Source organism: Manis javanica, chromosome 1, assembly GCF_040802235.1.
Source record: "Manis javanica isolate MJ-LG chromosome 1, MJ_LKY, whole genome shotgun sequence".
NCBI lineage: Eukaryota > Metazoa > Chordata > Mammalia > Pholidota > Manidae > Manis > Manis javanica.
Genome location: NC_133156.1, coordinates 16,135,047 through 16,150,440, shown reverse-complemented (window position 1 = coordinate 16,150,440; position 15,394 = coordinate 16,135,047). Strand labels below are relative to the sequence as shown.

The 15,394-nt window shown below is 43.5% G+C and overlaps 1 protein-coding gene across 2 annotated transcripts in view; it reads right to left on the bottom strand.

Annotated features, from left to right (window-relative positions):
- The window catches only part of TEX26 (testis expressed 26), a 30,563-nt gene extending 15,787 nt beyond the window's left edge, over positions 1-14,776 (bottom strand). Inside the window, exons 1-3 of one of the 2 annotated variants that reach the window (XM_073213129.1) lie at positions 14,684-14,776; positions 9,330-9,414; positions 1,204-1,369 (exon numbers count right to left, since the gene is read on the bottom strand). In XM_073213129.1, coding sequence (XP_073069230.1) covers positions 1,204-1,369; positions 9,330-9,414; positions 14,684-14,744 — 312 coding nt within the window. In that variant the 5' untranslated portion in view covers positions 14,745-14,776. Of the gene's footprint in view, positions 1-1,203; positions 1,370-8,188; positions 8,245-9,329; positions 9,415-14,683 lie in introns of those variants that run through there. The other variant, XM_073213408.1, reaches the window with a different exon arrangement.
- Between the last annotated feature and the right edge of the window lie 618 nt (positions 14,777-15,394).

The following is a 15,394-nucleotide window of genomic DNA, read 5'->3' as shown; positions in this document are numbered from 1 at the left end:
CAAGTCTCTTTTAATCTTTAGGTTCCTCCTCATGACCTTCTTTCCAGCAAATGGGGCCACGCACGGAATCAGCTGCAGGGTCTCATGACCACTTGGCAAGTCCTCCTGGCCTCCATCCCGTTTCCCCCACCTGCCCACCGCTCCATGCACCCAAGCTGCTGCAGATACGGGCCCCCGTCTTCCAGCACCCTTCCCTGAAGGAGCTCCAGGCCGCCCGTCTGCATTTTACTGCCTCGGCAATGATCCTCCCTTGTTCCCGAGCAGCAGGTCCTCTCTCTTAGTGGAGGGAGCACCTTGCTAGTCTCGTCCAGGTCCTAAGCCACTGTCAAAACTGTTTAGCAGAAAACAAAATAAATGAAAGCTAGAGAATCCTCAGCAGAGTGAACAATGTACCACGACACGAGTGGAGCTGGGAGGGTCTGCAGTCAGGCCTGGGAACACTCATTGGTTGACAGTGCACTGAGCCTGTCAACCACATGAGCTCTCATTGGCTGAGAGAGCAAGGGGCACCCTACCATGCTCGCCCCTCATAGGTCAGAGAGCCTTCAGTAGCACTTTAAGGGGAAATAAGCTCTGTGTGCTCGTGTGTATGTGTAAGCATAATATTGCAACCAACTATTTTACGTTAATTTAAAAATCTTGAGAATATTTAGGAGGTAAATAGATTATAATGAGTGGGTGCCATGAGGAACCAAGTTACATGGTGTGTGTGTGACTGTTCTAATGACTCCCATCTACATCGACAGCTCACCTCTTCCACGCGAGCTCCAGACCTGTATCTTCAACTGCCTTATTGGACATATGCTCAACCAGCATATCTTCAACTGAACTCCCGTTTTCCCCTTTGCTTTCCCCACCAAACCTGGTCCTTCCTCATGTTCCTGCTCAGCAAACAGTACCAGCATATGTCCAGCCTTCCAAGTCAAAAACAGGACCATCGCCTTTTATTCTATCTTCTTCCTTGTCATTTGCATCCTTTCATCCATCAAATGCTATCCTTTCCACTGCCTTCTTATCTCCTGAATGCATCGAGGTGGCACCTTTACAGGTTAGAGATAAATGTGAGGGTGTGGACAAAAAACTAGTCTAAGAAAGAGCATAAATCTCTAGATGAGGAAGGATCTTCGGGATATATTCAAAATCTCATTCCTATGGCTTATTGATACAGTATTAAATTAAACAGCTATGTAGATATTATCTTACTTGGTTAGAGTGAGATTTGTGGCTCTTCATTCCTCTTGAAACCCCAGTTTTGATGAAATCATCTTTAGAATATGATTTCCAAACGTATTCATCATTGTAGTGTGTCTGATTGGGAATGGGATCACTGAGAGAATATGTATATCCTAATCTTCTGATACTCTTTTGACTATGAGAAAAGATAGTATATATATTAGAATAAGGGATTAAAGATCAAATCTCACAACAGAACACATGTCAAATAATTTAACTCTTTAACATTTTTTGAAAGATTAGCTAGATTGATCCCAGAAATAATTTAATTTCCAGATTGCCCTGAAAAGAAATAATCTTGTATTTTAGGAAGGTTCTTAACAAAAGTATGGGAGGCCTAACATGAAATTTAAAAGAATAAAAATTTGAAATTCATTAATTTAAAACATTTTTTTGAAGAGCTGAGTACTCTCTTGTATAAAATAGTGCTTCAGTGTTATAGAATACTTGAAGTTTCTCTCTATAGAAATATTCCAGTCTATAGAAAGAAATAAAATAATTGGGATATAACTGGTTTGCAAGTATCTAATGAAATCAGGCATCTAGGCAATGATCAGTGATTGCCATTCACAGTTCAAAAAGAGGGACCACTAGACATTATTTACTCTGGATGGGGATACACAACACCACCTATTAAATATTTTTGTCAAAATACCCAACCTGAATCAGATGAAGTCTTTGGAATCTCAGATTACAAGAAATAGGTGAGAGGAGGAATATTTTAAATGACATGGTGGGGATGAAATCATAAAACTCCAGAACAGTGATCTGTTTCTTCAACAAAGAAATTTTTGAAAAAAGAGGGGAAACCTGTAGATTAAATTAGGTAAGAGTCATAATAACCAAATGCAAAGACTAGACCTTATTTGGATTCAATTTCTAACCAGCTGGTTTTTTTAAAATTATGAGACGATTGGGGGAAGTTTGATTGCTGATTGGCCATTTGATATTAAGGAATTGCTTTCATTAAGTGAGAAATGGTATTGTTACATGTTTATAAAGATTTGTTATCTTTTAGAGAAACACAAGAAATATTTGGAATTTAAACGATACAATGCCTGGAATTGCTCCACCATTATCCAGTGGGAAGGTTGGGTGGAGGGTATTCATAAAAGTGCCCATGTATTGTCGATTATTATAGTTAGGCGATAGCTGGGGGTTCATTGGATATTCCTTTGTATGTGTCTAAAATATTTCATATTGTCTTTTCTTAAAAGAGGTCCGGGTTAGACTGAGATTAAGTCTGTAAGAAATCAAACATCTGGCGAGTGGGGCATATCTGGATGATGGACTATTTTACTTGTCACTCAGATGTGTAGCGTCAAGCAGGACCATGGTCCTGCATCCAACTGAAGTAATCAAAGGTACATGATGATTTGCCAAAGGGACTCAGCACAAGACCCCTGGAAGGAATCCATTTTCATATCTCCATTTCTCAATATGCTCTTTCTTAACGTGTATCTGCCTGAGAACAAATGGGCATATCTGGGCAGGGTTTTCCTTCCCCCACTTCTTTCTCCCTTCCCCATCTCACTGTAGGATTTTACTAAAGTGCATCACACGTCAAGTCATAAGAGGGGTGCCCAGTGAAGGGGAACTTCCATAGTGTTCTCAGCAATGCCACTGCCACCTTGCAATCCAATTGCCTAGGGCTTGCCATCCTAGGTCCTCCATGTTTCTGAGAGAGGTTCCAATGGTGCTCCAACCAGGGCATGATGGCCTCTGTGGGGATGCTCTGAATTTAGGTACATTGCAGATTACTGTGGCTGAGAGTAACATCTAGTTTTCATCTCCTAATAACTATAAATTGTTATCCCTCTTTTGGGAGAATCCTTGAGAGCAAATAATACAGAATGCTTAAAATGTCTCTTCTTTTCCCCCATATTTAAAGATAAGCATTTTGTCAGCTTTAAAACAAAAATCCCTAGGACACATTACTATCTGGAAAGAGAGACATCTTTGAGTAGATGGAAGCATTACAGGGTGGTGACGCTAATTCTTTTAAATATAACTGGAATTTTCTCTGAGACTACCAAATTTTAAAAGATTTACTGGATAAAAGTGGTACCTAAAAATCTTATGATTTTTGTTTCAGGTTTTGTGTTCATCATTTGAAAAGGCATTTCAATCTTATTTTTAAACCCAGTTATATTAGAAATATTTACTCCAGTATAACCATTCCTCACTTTATTTTATGCTGGAAAATATTGAACAATACATGAAACTATATGCTGGTTTGCCAGACCAATTAATTTTCACTGTATATAACTTTCCCTTTCATTAAACACATAGTGAATGTTTACTTTGTGTCTAAAGAATTCAAGAAATTATTTCTGATTTTTAGACATTATTATTTAATTTTAATTTTATTCCCCAAGTCAAGCACCAGAGTTCTACACATATTAGGATCTCTTTAATTAAGGAACATTGCATTTTTTTTGTCATACTCCTTACTTCACAGATAACTTACATATTTAGCTACACATTTCATTGCAATATTTTTATTACTTGGGTATAATTAATCATATTAAACCTGAATCTTTGCCCACTTTCCCTGTCTACTTTTAGTAATCTCCCCTAAAATACGCATGCCATAATTTATGAGTAGTTGTCATAATATTCTTCAAAACATATATTAACATTTATGTGAACTAGAAGTGTATTTGGATTTTATTTCGATAGGCAGTAAACCTAATATCACTTAGGCTTAACAACAAGGGCTGATTTTACCAACTAAGTAAACATAGTATAAGTTGCATGAGTTAAATCTTCATCTCCAAGATTTTGATAAAAATATATTTGAAGTATGTGTGACGACAAAACCATTTTTGTAAAAAAAAAAAGCTTGTATTGGAAAACATTTATTGAAATTAATGTCCCTATTTTCCAAGTCCCTTTGGGTATATAATATTAAATAAGACAAGATGATGTCACCAAGATAGCAGCATAGGTCAGTCCTGACTTTGCTCCGCACCCCAGGAGAGCAACTAACAACTATTCAAGAACAAGACACTCCTGAGAGGATCCTAGAACACAAGTGTGAGGCTGAGGCACCCTCTGAACCAGACCAAGAAAGATCGCGTCAGAAGCTAAGAGAAGCCACTACACGTTGACGCTGACCGTGTCCCCCTTCCTCCAGGCAGGTGCAACCAGGCAGAAAGGTCTTCCCTGAGCCTCTGGTCCCTCAAGTGGAAAAAAAGAACAGAGAAGCCAGCCAGCCCCCCATCACTGGGGTTACTTTTTGGGAACCCCTATTCCGACTTCAAGCCATTGTATTTCAAGGGAAATGCAAGGGGCCCGGCCAACTGGGAATCTGACTGTGACGGAGAGGAGAGGGCCTCGCAGCAGCCGACACATGGATCTTGGCAGAGACTTCATACGTGCTGTGGCCAAGGAGAAAACCCAGCCGACTTTGCTCACCTGCAGAACCGAAGCGGGCATGTGCTCTGATCAGGGACCTCCGAGGGGTGCAGATGTGCCTGGTTCAGATTCAGATCTTCAAATGAGAAGTTTTGCTGGCCCTCGCTCCCAGTCTCCCTGTGCCTGGAAAGGGAGCCGAGACTCCCTCACCCACTGGGGAAAAGGTGTCTCTGGCCCAAGCTGGCCAGAAGGACTGGCCACAGCCCAGTGGCGCTCTGGCTTAGAGTAGAGCAGTCAGAGCCGACAGCTTGCAAAGCCAGGCCAGGGGACTCGGGTGCGGTTCTGCTCAAGTTCAGACAATAAAGAACCTTACCAGTTTTAGAGCTGCTTCTCCCGCTGTGCCCAGCAGGGAGTCTAATTCCCAGCGCCGCTGATCACTGAATGCAGCCTTCAGCCTGTCCGACCAGGGATACTATCCAGAGCCCATGGGAAGCTGCATAGCCCACCCAACAGCCCTGGGCATGGTGGCACTCGGACAGAGGGCAGTCTGTGGCTTCCCCCATCTGAAGAGCAAAAGCAGTGGCCTTACCTGGCCAAAGAATATTAGGACACAATGAAAAGAACAATAGTCACATTGTAAGAATTCTAGAAAAAGAGAAAGAGGAAGGGATAAGAGTCTATTTAAAGCAATAATGGCTGAAAACTTCCTGAACCTGGGGAGAGAAATGGACACCTAGATCCCTGAGGCCCAAGGGACCCCCAAAGAGGTTGTATCTGAATAGGGCTACCCTGAGACATATCATAATTAAATTGTCAAAAAACAAAGACAAAGAAGGAATTTTGAGAGCAGCAAGAGAAAAGAGAGAACTTACATACAAGGGACCTGCCACATGACTTGTGGGTAAATTTCTCAACAGAAGCTTTTCAGGCCAGGCGAGGTTGGGATGACATGTTGAAAATATCGAAAGAAAATGAAGAATCCTATACCTGGTGAGGCTGTTTTTCGGAAACAAAGGAGGGATAAAGGCTTTTCTAAGCAAAGGAATTGAACAGACATTTTCTCCAAAGAAGCTACACAAAAGGCCAAGAGGCACGTGAAAAAATGTACTATATCCTAGTCATTTAGGACATGCAAATTAAAACCACAGTGAGACATCATCTCATGCCTGGTAGGATGACCACCATCCAAAAGACAAGAGAAAACAAATGCTGGCATGGATATGGAAAAAACCCTCATCACTGTTGGTGAGATTGTTAATTGGTGAAGCCACTAGGGAACACAGCACGGAGGATACTCCAAAAATTGAAAACAGAACCACTGTATGATCCAGCAATTCCACTTCTGAGAATATATACAAAAGAAATGAAAACACTAACTTCTGATATCTGTACTCCCATGTTCATAGCAACATTGTTTACAATAGTCAAGACCAAGAAGCCACCTAAGTGCCCATCAATAGATGAATGGATAAAGAAGTTGTGGCACAGGTAACCTTTCTAAAGTTTGCATTACACCACTCGGCTTTTATGAACGATCCATGGTAGCACCTGTTTTCGCTACACAAAAGAAATCCAAAGAGGATTTTTGCTTCATGAAGAAAGGTGAAAAGCAAAAATATTTGTTTTGCAGCACACTGTTATAAAGGCAGCACCCCCTGCAAGCAGGGGGAATGGTCCCACCACGCTGCTTCCCCAGAAGCTGCACTCAGCATCTCAGCATCAAGCTGTCGTACTTTTAAACTGTGTCTGTGGGAAACTGTGCTTTATCTCAATTTATTTTGTACATCTCTTAGTAAGATGTGTCCTAAGGTATCAGAAAAGCTTAAGGGAGGTTATTTTTTTGGGTCTGAGAATGCTCAAAATATTTCCCACATAAATTAATGGTAATTGCTTTTTCACTTTACACTATTTCAGCTTATAAAAGATTTCATAGGAATGGTCTACTTTCAGATGTACGTATATATGGAATATTATTCAGCCATAAACAAACAAGGAACTCCTGCCATTCGCAACAACATGAATGGGCCTTGAAGGCATTACAGTAAGTGAAATGAGTCAGACGGATAAAGACCAAGACTGTACGATCTCACTTATATGTGGAATCTACCAGAAAAGAAAAAACGTAGAAAAAGAGGTCAGTCTTGTGGTTACTAGAGGCAGAGGGTGGGTAGAGGGGGAAGTGGAGGAAGGTGGTCAAAAGGTATAAACTTCCAGCTACAAGAAAAATAGGTACTAGGGATCTAATGTACAGTATGATGGCTACTGTTAACACTGAAGCATGATAAAGAGGAAAGTTGTTAAGAGAATAAATCCTAACAGCTCTCATCACACGGAGAGAATTTTCTTCCCTGTTTTTTCTTCTTCCTTTTCTTTTTATTGTATCTGTACGAGAAGATGGATGTTAGCTGAACCTTTTGTGGCAATCATTTCACCATGTATATAAATCAAACCATCATTCTGTATACCTTAAATGTATGCAGTGATGTATGTCGATTATTTTCTCAATAAAACTGGAAAAAAATTAAACAAGTTTCTTCCCAGTGAAAGAGTAACAGACGTAATGTAGTAGTCATTTATTAAGACGTGCCTTTTCTGGTTACTTCTCAGAAAATCAGATAGGGAATAACTGAATAACTAGATGACAAATCATCTAATTCTTTGCTTTCAATAAAATTGAAGGCATACCCAAGCAGGTTGTCAGCCAATCAGTCATTAAAAATCACCTTATTACTTTTGGTGGGTAACTCAAAGAATTCAGAGCCCTGAATGACCGTGCTGCACTAATGGCCTTTCATTCACCTATTTGTGAACAAGGTTTCTCAAACTAGCATCTATAAATTGAAAAGAGAGCAGCAGAAAAACAATTGACACTGAATGCACTCTCATTCTAAAAATAACACTCAAAACTGGATACAAAAACTAATTAAAAACAGAGCAGCCCTGTCTGTCTCATTAAGATGCAATTCCAAAAACTTTATTTTTTGTGTTTAGTAATTATTAACATTTGTAATGTATTTATTGCCTTGAGCAATTGTTTACTAAAATTAATTATAACTCAGTCACATAACATGTTTAAAATTTAATTTCAATTAATATATTAAGATAGTTGGAAAGAAGCATAATGGAGTGATCAGTAAATTGCTTTCAAACACAAAATATAATACAACAGAATAAAATTCTATAGAGGAAATGGAGTGGGAATAAGAGTTCAAGAAGGAAAAGTAAGGAAATAAATTACCTATTAAAGAAGAATTTGTTCATATACTTTTTTTAAAGCATCATAGTTAGAATCAGTTTGCTAAGGTGTTCAGATTACCCACTGGTTGTATTTAAATAAGTGACTTACTATTATAAAATGTCAGTATTTGGGGTAGACAGGAAGTTTTATCTTTTGCAACAATTTTTTTTTTGTGAGTACTTTTTATTTTTCTGAAGGATAGGAAGTAATTCCTCTCTGAATCTTTTGAGTATTTTACATGACTTTTGTGTAATCATTTATTCAACACAGTTATATCTAGTTTTTGCAACTATTTTAACTTACGATGAAAAACTTCTTTGTGAACTTAAAAAATATGTGAATTTGAAGACCACTGACCTAGACTCCATTAGTACGCATTTGGCTTTTCTCTCAAATATTTCTTCTTCAGACAACTGTCACTATCTGGGAAGCTGGCATCATCATTACTGTGAGATAATAAACCTCCCAGTTAGAAGACATAATGTGACTCAGTAGAATGACCAATAAAACCTCAGAAATTAGGGGCCTTGAAGCCCTGTACTTTCTGGAAGTCTATCCCATATGCTGGGGGAAAATGAGTGAAAAACTTTTGAGTAACTGCATTTCGCTAGTTGCTATCTTACTGTTTTCATCTTGGCCTCAGGACCATAGGTAGAGTTCATCATTCCCCCCTCGCCAACCATTAAACGGAGCCACGGATGGCTTGTTATTTGCCTAGGGTAGCAGAATTAAAAAGGGTTGGAGCCAGGAGCTGAGATCAGAGCCCACGTCTGCATTTGCGTTTTCAGTATCTTGAACTTTTAAGATGCAAGTATCGTCTTTATCGGAAACAATTCACAGAGTCAACACAGGCAAGTGAAGTTTCTCCCTGTTGATCTCCCACCTACTGTTGGTTGAGGAGCAGTGACGGGGTTTCTGCGTCCCACTCTCGTTCACCCACCCGTGAGTTTACTGAGACAGCTGATGGATAGAAATACCCCCCACCTGAAGTTCAGGAGGAATCGGAGAACTCACAAGCCGGCGCCGCCTTAGGCAGCAGTAACTGGGGGAGTGAAGGTCAGGGTGAGGGACTGTGGCCTTCGTCTTGCTTCCCAGAGTAGCATCGGTCGTGGAAGTGCTGACAATTCTCCATTCATCATTCATTCAGCTGTCATTGCCTGCCTGCTCTTCATGCCGTAGCGGATTCCTTCCTGCTCTCTGTTTAGATAGCACTGTCCTATCAACCTGCATGCTGGCTCTGCTGTAAAGCACGATACACAGTTGCTTTGTCAAGGGCCCATGTGTTAATATTCTCAGTTTTCCTGTAGGAGGTTTGGACACCATTTGAAGGGGGATCCCTTTCTGGAGTTTGGAGGGGAGCTGTGCATGCAATAGGTACTACCTGAGTACATTTTTTATGAATCTGTTTATTTTTTCCTTTGGTTTTGAATTCTGAATAACAGAAGACGGGTGAACAGATTACAGTCTGTGTATCAATCTGACACAAATGGGGACCTACCGAATTAGAGCAGGCGCTGCTTCTGTCTTAGGAGTGAATGCTGTCTTCACTGTGGTGGCATAGGAATCCCAGCTGGTGTCTCCTGCTGAAAGTACAATAAACAGTTCAAAATATGGCATACCAGACTCTTTTGATCAAACGTTTTAGTAATTAAAGTGGTTTTGCAAGAGAGAAATTTTTGGATAATATCTTAGAGTCTAAAGAAATAAAGGCCAACTTGTGGCCTCTATTAGGAAAGAGGGGAAGCTCAATTTAATTATCTGAGTTCCTCCCCTAAATAAAACAGGCTGATGGCTTTTTTCTTGATAATTTGTACATACTATTTTAAAGAGTTCAAGCAATATGTTCAAAGCAGGAAGCTCCTTTGAAATGCTATCATTTTTAACATGCCTACTACAACTGTTTCAGTAACCAGTTTTTTTATGCATCTTATTAGATACATCGATGAACGCGTGAAATGGTTTTACATAAAGGGGCTCACAGGTCACATGTCAGGTTTTATGCTGGGCACCTTCTCGTGCCTCCCTCTTTCGGTTCATTATCACCCTCCCCCTGGGTAGTTCTTGTTAACAGCTGTACCTCGTTCTGTCCATATTTATATACCTGCTGGTGCACTCACACAGAAATTTACATATGCATGTATATATGTATAATGTATAGAATTCTATTATTTGCAATATGCATAATGTACAATATACATTGTAAATACATATGTACATTGACTGTTGGGTCTTAGCTCTCACCATTTTGTTTTATGAAATAGGCTTTTATTTCACACAGTGTCCCTTTCCTTCCGTCTGTCACTTGACAGGGTTGTATGGGAGACTCGTCTGGTGTAGCTCTGATTCATTCTTTGTAATGATTGTGCAAGATTCTGCAGCAGGTGTGTTATGCCAAGGTGGACGGGGTGGGGGGGGTGAGATCAACAAGAAGGGAGTATAGTTAGAGGAGATGGAGTCCAGAGGCCAAAGCCTGGGGCGCGTCAACATCAAGAGGCTGGGGAGATGCGGAGGAGCCAGGCAAGGAAGCTAAGAACGGTCAGTGAGGCGAGAGGAAAACCGGGAGCTCGTGGGGTCCCAAAGGCCAAAGGAAGAAAGGGCCTCCAGGAGGTGGGAGGGGCTCCCCCTGGTTAGTGCCGCTGGCGGGGTGCAGGAGGCTGAGGCTGAGAACTCACCACTAGGCAGCCACTACAACAACAGGATTTTACTGCCCCAATCTCCTGCTGTCCGCAAGGTACCACCAGATCTCTTGGGAAGACGTATTTCACATGTCATTCAGTCATTCTCTCATTCTTCCTATCTGGGTGGTTACCTATCACTTTTTACAGTTCACTAGAACCCTGGGTTGAAATGTTTGCATTAACGTCTGACTAAGCTGCTCCCTGGGGCCCGTCACCTCCCTCGAGGGCCCCGGCGCGACCTCACTTCCTGGGCTTGTTCCCACGCGCGCTGTAAAGACCTTTCTCACATACGTCCTCGATTTCCAAATCGTCCTGAAGCCTCGTTGCCCCTGCCTAGCTTATGGCGTCCTGGCCACACATTCGGCTTTGCCATCTGTGTACATTACTGCTCATCTCCTCACCTCCCAACCAGGTTTCATTTTTAATATAACAGGGCCCTTGGACCCTGCCAGGCAGTTGGATCTGCCCATCTGTGACCATCTCCCTGCGCCCTTCGTGCTGGTCGAGGTTCAGTCCCACCCAGAGGCTCCCCAGGCGAAGTCAAGCTTGAGCCCCTGCATCCCTCCCCTTTCAGACTCTGGGCATCTCTGCTTGACCCCACTCTACAAGAAATGACATTGTTCCTTCAGTGGGAATCACTTGATGCTTTAATTTTAGTCCAATAACAGAATTAAATGTTCTTTGTTAAGAGAGTTTCACGTATGGACAAGTAAGTGGGAAGAAATTAGGAGGCAGGCCAGCTCTTTAAAAAAGCCTCCCCTTTTCCTGATTTGAGCCTCTAAGTTTGACTCTTGCATCAGGAAGGACCCTCTTCACAGAGACCCCACATCACATCACACTTCTTTCCTAAGGCAAACACCACTCACCCAGGCCAGATCACTTTCCCGTTAGGCCCAGATTTGTCTCAAAATCCCTGGCAAAGCAGTGGTCCAGGCAGCACCTCCCAATCAATCACATGGCTGAGAAAGAGCCATCCCTGGATGCCCCCACCTGCGGTCTTTCCCCCTCTGAGGACCGGCTGGGGGCTGGCAGCTGGCAGCCTTTGACTGCCGAGATCCTATTCCAGAAGGCAGCAGGTGGGGCATGCCTGGCTGATCCTAGGACCTGAGACCCAGTGGGTCTCCCTCTCTCTAATTCTAACCTGCTTGGATGACTAAACTGATCAGAGGCATGCTCAATTTCTTGTACAGCTCCCTTTAATTTAATGATTTTTCTTACTACAGCTGTCTTTGTCAGGTCTATATTTCCATGCTTTTTATTTCCATTGACATAGCTTCTGAAAATAAAATGTTATTAGGATCCTCTTTACTAACATAAATGTTAATTTAAAAATCTATCATTACAGTTTTAAAAATCTGTGCCCAGCATGTGTCACTGCTGCCTCTTGCCTTTATTCTTGGAAGCAGGTGTCTCAGTATCTCTTCCTGTAACTCCGTGTTCACCTCTCCCATGAGTCTGCCTTCCGTCTCTCATGTTCAGTGTACACACAAGTCCAGAGCCTCTCCCATGGACCAGGAACCATGCTAGGCTCTGGGACAGAGACAACCTGTTCAGGCCTTAAGGAACTCACAGGCAAGTGGAGATGACAAATATCCAGTGAGCACACATTTATAAACATGCTGATGTCCTCTATATCCTAGGAACCCTGAGGAGATGGCGATTCTTTCTGTGTGGATGCGATACAGGACATCAAGGGTGCACCCAAACAGGACTTCATGGAAAAGATTGCACCTGAGCGGAGACCTCATTTAGTAGGAGTTTGACAGGGGAATTGGAATTTTGCAGAAGAAATGGAATGGGATGTGAGAGTCAGCATCAGGAAAGCGGGAGGCTCACGGGGAGTAAAACAGGGAGAAATGGCTCAGGACAGGTCAGGGAGGCCTTGTTGTCCCCGCTACATCTGTGACCTTTATTCTGCTAACTGCAGTGACCCCCCCAACTGTTGTGAACACATAAAGTTTTGAAAATATTGTAAATTAATAACTAACATGTGTATTACATTGTACTTATAAAGCGTTTCCATGTAGCTGATCTCATTTTATTTTCACAATAAATTGATAGGCAGGTATTAACAGTACCTAATAATTGTAACTACATATTGGCATTGTGAGGAGTAAAGGAGAAGATAAATTTAAAGCACATATATAGTAGGCTGAATGGGGGCCCAAAAGATATGCTCCCCTCCTAACCTCCAGAACCTGTGATGGTATCTTGTTTAGAAAAAGGATCTTTGCAGATGCAATAAAGGATCTTTAGATGAAGAGATTATCCTGGGTTATCCAGGGGGCCCTAAATGCAATTTCAATGTCCTTACAAGAGAGAGGAAGAGGGAGATTTAAAACAGAAGAGGAGACGATGTGGCCATGGAGGCAGAGACGGGACTGGTGAGGTCACAAGTCAAGAGCAGCAACAGCCTCAGAAGCTGGAAGAGTGGCACTCGGAAGGATTCTGCTTGGAAGCCATCCAAGGGAGGGCAGCCCTGCCAGCTCCTTGCTCTGGGGCTTCTGGCTTCCAGATTGTGAGAGGGTAAACTTCTGCTGTTTTAGGCCCCCAGTTTTCAGTTATTTATGGCAGTCCTTAGAATTAATATAACACTTAAGATCCCACACCAATAGTTCAATACCATTAGCCTATAGTAGTCATCATCAACCTCCTCTTATTTTTGGCCCCGAGCTGGGCAGTAACACATCAGGACCACCCTTTGGAAGGAAACACGTCTAGCCGTGGGGGACAGAGCCGTGCAGAGTGCCTGCTGGAGACCTGAGACTGGGTGTGAAGAGTCAGATTCACTCAGGAGAAGGGGAACTTTGGAGGGAGAATCAATGAGATCTGTTGATCAAATTAAAGTGTCAGCGAAGCTGCCGCGCTTCTACTTTGAGCAGCCAGGACCCTCCTGAGATTGCCAAGTCTAGGAGGACCAGAACTGTAATTTTGTATATGTTGACCTTGAGACCTCTGTGGGACATCCAATGGAACTAGCTAGTGGATGGTTGGATACTCTGGCCTGAAAATCAGAGCATCAGAGTTAGTGGTACGGTTAGGGAGCCATCAGTGCCTTATGTAGGCTTGAAGCCCTGTGGTGGGCGTGGCTGTTCCCATAGAGGATGTCAGCCAAGAAGGGTAAATCCAGGTGGACTCCAGCATTGCCCGGACAAGAGTGGGGGGAGAAGACAATGAAAGAAACCAAGCTAGGGAGGCTAGAAAGAGGGGAGGAGATTCGAAAGGAGAGCGTGGGGGAATCCAGGCAGGAGTCTGCCTTCTGTCTCCCCTTTGCTTTGCCATCATAACAGAAACAGTGCTTTAATGTATCTTCTATACTTAATTTACAAAAGGGGTGAATGGGATGAAAATGCACATTTCATTCATTCTGGTGCGACTACAGTTCTAGAGAATTTGCGGTGAACAATTTCCACTGCCCTGTAGCCATCGTGGAACCACAATTACCCAGCCAGACGGCTGCAGTGGGTTATTACTGCCTCTGCAAAGACGGGGACAGAGCTGACTACACCGCAATCAGGCCACTAGCATCGCAGCTCGAGCAGCCCTCCCTTCGTGGAGCAGCAGCAGAGAGGGTAAACCGGCTGCACTTGCCTGCGAAAGTGGCATGAGAAGTTCTGTGTCTGTTAGACACCGCATCACTTTGAGGGAAAATCAGCAAAGGTTAGAAGGACAACTGAAAGCCACAGTTGCCAGTGTCTGTTACAGCCGCGGGGTGGGGGGCGCTGCCCCTGCGGGCCCATCTGGGGGTCGTTTCCCCACCGTCTGCACCTCCCCACCCCCTGTCTGTGCAGCTTCCAGATGCTGGATGGAGGCCAGGACTCCAGCGGGGCGGCTGTCTCTTCCCCTCCCCGACCTCTGTTCCTTCCTTGTCTTTAGCCTTGTTCTGGAAAGGCACAAGCCCTTTCTTTTCCCCGTCCCCGCCTAGGCGTTTCCTGGGGTGTTTAAACGCATGAGAGAGTTTTAGGGAGAAATCTGGCAGAAAGTGTGGCAAAGGGCTGGGAAGGGGCAAGGTCATGAACACTCTTTTCTCCCCTTGCACTGACTTCCACCCAGAAGAGGCGGTGAACGCCCTGGAAGACCTGGGCGGTCTTTGCTCTCTGACCCCATCTCCCGGGAACAGCCCCCCAACCCCCGCCGCCCCGTCCCCTGCCAGCCCGCAGGTCCGCAATCTTACTTGGCGGGCTCCTGTGGCCGCACTGATTGGGGCACGGGGCCTCGGACCCAGGCTGTGCCATCCTTGTCGGAAGAGGCTGTCAGGGCCCTTTACTCCAGCAGACCTGGGCGCTGCCACGTGGCTGCTTTGTGACGCGTCGCCATGGAGACGCAGGTGGCCTCCCGGCAGCACAGCCCTGCTGTGCAGCGTGCTCAACCCCACCTGCTGCGGCCTGGGTTCCTTGAGCAAGCCAATGTGTTTCCAGTTTGGATACCTTACTTCCACGTGTTTGTATAGTTCTTGCAATGAGCTTTTCTGAGCGTTGTCTGGTATATCCGGGGAGAGCAGCAAAAAGATGTGTAGATTGCAGGGAAACTTGTATTGTCAAATTTTCAACTGCAAATTTTCATCTCCTCATAATTTGCAGCCTAAGTGACTCTGGGCAAAGGTGTCATGGACCTTTGCGGTGGGTAGGAACCATGCAAGAGGATAAAATCCCAAGTAATCTTGTTTAGTAGAACTAGAACAGTTTATGAGACGGTTGTATGCTATCAAACCAGTCACCGCCTGCACACAGGAGCCAGGACATGGCAGGAGCGTGTGTGAGAAGTGAGCTTGGAAACGAGTGGAAAGCAGTGTGTGACCCCAGCCCATGTGCCTGCACCAGCCACGGGCGTTTTGTGATCATTGATTTAGTTGTTCTTCTAGCCACACAGATTAAACTGTCTTCCA